Source organism: Haliotis rufescens, unplaced genomic scaffold (genome assembly GCF_023055435.1).
Source record: "Haliotis rufescens isolate VD_foot unplaced genomic scaffold, xgHalRufe1.0.p SCAF_4, whole genome shotgun sequence".
NCBI lineage: Eukaryota > Metazoa > Mollusca > Gastropoda > Lepetellida > Haliotidae > Haliotis > Haliotis rufescens.
In genome coordinates this window covers 59,979,168-59,985,906 of record NW_025964112.1, presented here as the reverse complement: position 1 = coordinate 59,985,906, position 6,739 = coordinate 59,979,168, and the positions used below count along the sequence as shown (strand labels likewise).

General features: G+C 43.3%; 1 protein-coding gene across 1 annotated transcript; it reads right to left on the bottom strand.

The window, feature by feature from the left end:
- Positions 1–1,485: 1,485 nt before the first annotated feature.
- Positions 1,486–3,285, bottom strand: LOC124115394 (extensin-2-like). The gene has a single exon (XM_046476345.2). It carries the CDS (start codon positions 3,283–3,285, stop codon positions 1,486–1,488), a length of 1,800 nt encoding a protein of 599 aa, XP_046332301.2.
- Between the last annotated feature and the right edge of the window lie 3,454 nt (positions 3,286–6,739).

The window sequence follows — 6,739 nt, the reverse complement described above, 5'->3', positions numbered from 1 at the left end:
AACGTTTGTGTGTGTGTGTGTGTGTGTGTGTGTGTGTGTGTGTGTGTGTGTGTGTGTGTGTGTGTGTGTGTGTGTGTGTGTGTGTGTGTGTAGAAGACACAAACTGAAAGGATACATTTGCCATAGTGAATATCCATATATATTTTAAAAATTCAGAAATGTGTATGAACAATAATGTCATCATTGTCAATATGAACATTTGGATCAAATGTTATACATAAACTGTCGGGCAAATGAAAGTATGTATGGATGTTCAATGGTGGCTAAAAATTATACAAACAAGAAATGGTTTTTCGAGGGTGATGTATTTTATACGGGAATCATGGATGTGTTGTGGACCTTCAGTTTGCAGTGTTTCGGCCTAGTAATGTTTTGATAACTTTTGCAATGTTTTGGTCAAATCATTTTTTAAGTGTATGCTTTCTTTTGGCCGCCAGTTTACAAATGTGCTTCTTATGTATCTGACGTAAGATATCAGACTATGACTGAGTAGTTTCAAAAGGGCTAATTGATCTAAATGTTTCAATAAAGTCAGGAAAGAAGAATCGTAGGGATTGGTTTTAGGCCATTAAACGAGCAATAACTCAACAATTGGTGAGAAACTAATCCTGGCTGTTCAGTGACAGAACGAGAATGTTGGGAAAACGTTGTGATGGAACATTAGTTAGCTAATGGAAAGTGTGGGAACTTGCGTTACCCTCCGATGTGCCACAGTTTACGGGAACTGTCATTGCGATATTACACGTTTAATATTGGGGTAGCGCCGTGGTTTGGCCTGGGGGAGCAGTCATTATCGCGTGGTAATCACAACTGATCAGTGCTTGTCGACTGATGATAAATGTTGCTTCTAGAAGCAACAAAGACTGGGCCCTCCCCAATTGGACTTCTCGACTTCCGTGTGATGGGAGACAATGGCAGCTCCGCGGCAAATGTCGAGACCCGGGGAAACATGCTATTAAAGGAACTCATTCGTTGAGTAGAGAAATAAAGTTACCACTGGCACACAAAAAGAAGATCATACTTTGGCGACACACGAGATTTAAGGGAAGTAAGAATGTACAAATTGACAAACGACATGATCATCTGAAGACATAAGCAAGCTTCTCGATTGTGTAGTTTATGGGGGACAGGGGATTGTTTAACCGACATCTCCACGTCATTTCAGTTGAACCTCCTCGCACTAATGATGTGATCAAAATGTCACTTCACCTAATGAGTCTCATCTTACAGGCTAAAATACCCGTATGACCAACTGATAATAACAATTATGTCACTCAAATATAATTTATTGCCAAAAGCCCTTTTTCCTTTATTATGATGGAGCTTAGAGATTTCCCAGCAAAGATACGTGCACCAGTGATGAACTGCTATCCGTATCGTAAACATAACGTAATATGAGTACATTCATACAGTCGTGTAAACACGGTCTGAGGACGAACTGGTCATGCGTGAGAAGACAGAGTATTCATGACACCAAGTGAACTTCTAGTTCATAAACACTGAGCTTTCTTTATGAGGTACGGAGCCCCGCATTAAATCTTCGGAAGGTAGAGTTGGGTAGGGGGTGGTTGTAGGGGCGGGAAGGGTATGGATGAGGGATAGAGGTGGGGGTGAGGGATGGAGGTATTGTTTGGGGTGAAGTAGGGATGAGGAGTGGAGGTGGGAGTGAGGGATGGAGGTATTGTTTTGGGGTGAAGTAGGGATGAGGAGTGGAGGTGGGGGTGAGGGATGGAGGTATTGTTTGGGGTGAAGTAGGGATGAGGAGTGGAAGTGGGGGTGAGGAATGGAGGTATTGTTTGGGGTGAAGTAGGGATGAGGAGTGGAGGTGGGGGTGAGGGATGGAGGTATTGTTTGGGATGAAGTAGGGATGAGGAGTGGAGGTGGGGGTGAGGGATGGAGGTGGGGGTAATGGATGGAGGTATTGTTTGGGGCGAAGTAGTGATGTGGAGTGGAGGTGTGGGTGAGGGATGGAGGTATTGTTTGGGGTGAAGTAGTGATGAGGAGTGGAGGTGGGGGTGAGGGATGGAGGTATTGTTTGGGGTGAAGTAGGGATGAGGAGTGGAGGTGGGGGTTAGGGATGGAGGTGGGGGTAATGGATGGAGGTATTGTTTGGGGCGAAGTAGTGATGTGGAGTGGAGGTGTGGGTGAGGGATGGAGGTATTGTTTTGGGGTGAAGTAGGGATGAGGAGTGGAGGTGGGGGTGAGGGATGGAGGTATTGTTTGGGGTGAAGTAGGGATGAAGAGTGGAGGTGGGGGTGAGGGATGGAGGTATTGTTTGGGGTGAAGTAGGGATGAGGAGTGGAGGTGGGGGTGAGGGATGGAGGTGGGGGTAATGGATGGAGGTATTGTTTGGGGCGAAGTAGTGATGTGGAGTGGAGGTGTGGGTGAGGGATGGAGGTATTGTTTTGGGGTGAAGTAGGGATGAGGAGTGGAGGTGGGGGTGAGGGATGGAGGTATTGTTTGGGGTGAAGTAGGGATGAGGAGTGGAGGTGGGGGTGAGGGATGGAGGTATTGTTTTGGGGTGAAGTAGTGATGAGGAGTGGAGGTAGGGGTGAGGAATGGAGGTATTGTTTGGGGTGAAGTAGGGATGAGGAGTGGAGGTGGGGGTGAGGGATGGAGGTATTGTTTTGGGGTGAAGTAGTGATGAGGAGTGGAGGTAGGGGTGAGGAATGGAGGTATTGTTTGGGGTGAAGTAGGGATGAGGAGTGGAGGTGTGGGTGAGGGATGGAGGTATTGTTTTGGGGTGAAGTAGTGATGAGGAGTGGAGGTAGGGGTGAGGAATGGAGGTATTGTTTGGGGTGAAGTAGTGATGAGGAGTGGAGGTGGGGGTGAGGGATGGAGGTATTGTTTGGGGTGAAGTAGGGATGAGGAGTGGAGGTGGGGGTGAGGGATGGAGGTATTGTTTGGGTGAAGTAGGGATGAGGAGTGGAGGTGGGGGTGAGGGATGGAGGTATTGTTTGGGGTGAAGTAGTGATGAGGAGTGGAGGTGGGGGTGAGGGATGGAGGTATTGTTTGGGGTGAAGTAGTGATTAGGAGTGGAGGTGGGGGTGAGGGATGGAGGTATTGTTTGGGGTGAAGTAGGGATGAGGAGTGGAGGTGGGGGTGAGGGATGGAGGTATTGTTTGGGGTGAAGTAGTGATTAGGAGTGGAGGTGGGGGTGAGGGATGGAGGTATGGATGGGAGGTTGGGTGAGTGATGGAAGTAGTGGTGGGGCTGAGGGGTAGTTGGACGTAAAGGGAGTCCTAAAATGTAGTCCCGCCTGCAAGCATGTTTTCGTAAACTCATGGACAAAATAGAAACTTAATTTAATGCATTAGGCTAATGTATTACAGATGCAGAACAATAAGGCTTTCTACAGGAGACTTAAGGTGTGCTCTGTAATGCATCTGGTGCGATAAACGGAATATGTATTTCACAAAATGTATCACATCACATGTACAATAGTTATGAAAGCCTATCATGTACAGTAATGACGCGCTTGTACTATGGATCTAACTAAGAATAATTCATATGTACCAATATGATGTGTGTTAATGTTCAAACAGTACAATCAATTATTATACAATAAAAACAAGCGACAGAACCCTTTCCATAATCATAAGAAATCTCTGCTAAAAGCAGAGTCCGACTGTATCATGAGCATGTGTTTATGAATCACTCTCAAATATATATACCAAGCGTTGCCCTACCGGATGCACCCGTCACAAACACATGCAAAGGCAAGTTAATTGTCAACCCCAAGCAGCACAGGAACAAATGATACAAGTCAAAATAGGGAATCAATTTTGGAAAAGTCATTCACTTGTCTACCATTATGTATTTTTGAAAGCTTTACTGGTGCCATAAATTTAATGTTGTAACCCTGGCCAAACAGGTTTTGAGCAAGAGTCGTTTGACGCTGTAAAGCGATTGTACCTCAAGAGTTGTGTAACGTAGACACCAAAGGCTAGATATTGTTCGACATGAAGGGACAGATGACTATTGGAAAGTTGAAGTGATCCCTCTTGTCATACAGTCTTGTGGGGAATGGTTTGTTACTCTGAATCTTTATGAATAGATCTAAATATGAAACAGACGAGGCGGCCTAACTGGTCTTTTTTATTTCTAATTCAGGTTGGTATATCAGTGGCAATGTCCAATGAGTACTTTACACTACGTTATGTACAATATAAGAAATATTAAATGCAGCAGCAGAGTAGAGTACAGGTAATATACATAAAGGTATATCATACGCCATGTATATCACATCCAATGGCCGGTGTATCGTACACGTGTACAGTTAAATGCACCCATGTGGTGGTATGTTGTACGCTATTAATTCTACCGTGCTACTGTGTTTCTCGGTCTCATTGTAAAAATCCTGCAAATTGTTTGTGTTGAATTCTACATGTTTCACGTAGTTTTCGTGCGAGTTAATGATGGAGACTAATGCCGATCGTAAATGATTCGATAAGCTATCTCTTTATGAGGCAGTTCAGTTTGACCAGATTATCCAATACATGCGCGGAGTGGCAGGCAGGTGTAATTGGAATCACTGGTAATTACACCACGGTCCTGGCGATACGAGAGTTTGACACTTCCGTGTACTATCATACAATACTGACTACTGATACCAGTTTGATGCTGGCCACTGACCCTCCCCTATCTCAGCGCTTCGAATAACGTCAATCACAGCCCTGGGAGATAGTGCCAGTATATCTACTCCGTACACATGCGCTGGTATTTCAATTCAGTGGATGATGCTGTTTGGTAAATTGTCACACATGACTTACACCAGACTCAGTCTCTGAAAATATATCATTATGATAGAAACAAGTAACGATATACATTCAAATTGAAAAGGAGACCCAGTGAATGGGAGTTTCAGAGCCTGTGGCAAATCTAGACTTGGTTCAATTATGTTTATAGCATAACAGTAAGGGTAGACGAAAGGAAAATATGGTTCGGGGACTGTGAGATAGACTACGTCGTGCACAAAAAGACACTGACATATAGGAACATGATTGGTGAACATTAATGCAAGGTTACAATGGGCTGAAGTGAAGTGGTTGGTGTTGGCATTGGTTGTAACGGACATAACCATCATCAACGTGACTTAATTACATACTCATCAGACAAGCGCATCTACTTACATGAACGCACGAACATTTCAGCACACACGGGTATAATGGTGTTGTAGGATTATGAATGAGAACAGGTATATTATGTGGCCATATGGGTGCGGTGTTGAACAGGGATATTGTGTGGCCATATGGGTGCGGTGTTGAACAGGGATATTGTGTGGCCATATGGGTGCGGTGTTGAACAGGGATATTGTGTGGCCACATGGGTGCGGTGTTGAACAGGTATATTGTGTGGCCATATGGGTGCGGTGTTGAACAGGTATATTGTGTGGCCATATGGGTGCGGTGTTGAACAGGGATATTGTGTGGCCATATGGGTGCGGTGTTGAACAGGTATTTTATGTGGCCATATGGGTGCGGTGTTGAACAGGTATATTGTGTGGCCATATGGGTGCGGTGTTGAACAGGGATACTGTGTGGCCATATGGGTGCGGTGTTGAACAGGTATATTGTGTGGCCATATGGGTGCGGTGTTGAACAGGGATATTGTGTGGCCATATGGGTGCGGTGTTGAACAGGGATATTGTGTGGCCATATGGGTGCGTTGTTGAACAGGGATATTGTGTGGACACATGGGTGCGGTGTTGAACAGGGATATTGTGTGGCCATATGGGTGCGGTGTTGAACAGGGATATTGTGTGGACATATGGGTGCGGTGTTGAACAGGGATATTGTGTGGCCATATCACGAAATCAGGGACTTTTAAGCAATTAACTTTTTAAAACCTTTTTAATAAAACATTTAATCGGACCTTACTGTAAAGATATTTTTTTATATATCAAAAAAGGAAAAAGACAACAACAAAATTATTTTCTATTTTATAAACACAGAGTCTTTTTGTTAGGACGTGGTGCCGTAAACATACCGACACAGGAGATTGTACACGTGAAGCGATTCTCCAACAGATAGTTATGTGCATAACGAACAAATATAATAACTGGCGAAATATGTTCAAATGAAGTGAAGTATTATCCTTTAACACAACTAACGCTTCAACTTTCAATTATTTGACTTATGAAGGAATTCCGGTAGCATTGATATTGGAACAAGGTGATCCAGATTGATTAGACTGCCCTGCCGAGCCTGAAAACTTATGATGACATTCTCTCCTGTCAATTATGTTTGTAAAGACAATTTAACTATTTTTTTCCCTTAACTTTTTTATTTCAGAATAATTTTTTTAACATTTTGATGTATACTACGAAGATAAGGACCACATTATTCTTTCATATTACTATAGTTCATTCCTTGACAAATTAACTATAGTAATATGAAGGAACAGGGTGATCCTGAAATTCTTTTAAGTCGTATATTTTTGGGTATTATTAGTCTCATGTTCTACCGTTCTACATATTTTGCGAGAATACACGAGTTGGGATGGGGGTTTGGATAAAGGGTTTGGCAATGGCCGACAGTGACGTTTATGTATGGTCGATAAATTGATTCGTTGATGAACAGAGATAGTACATGAGCAAAACAGATGTTAATATTTCAAGTACATGTAAATAAGAGCGACAAAAACATTTCTATAACCAACAAAAATATCTACTAAAAGAAAAGTCCATGAGCATGTGTTTATGAATCACAATAAAATAGTGATGATACCAGGTGCTCGC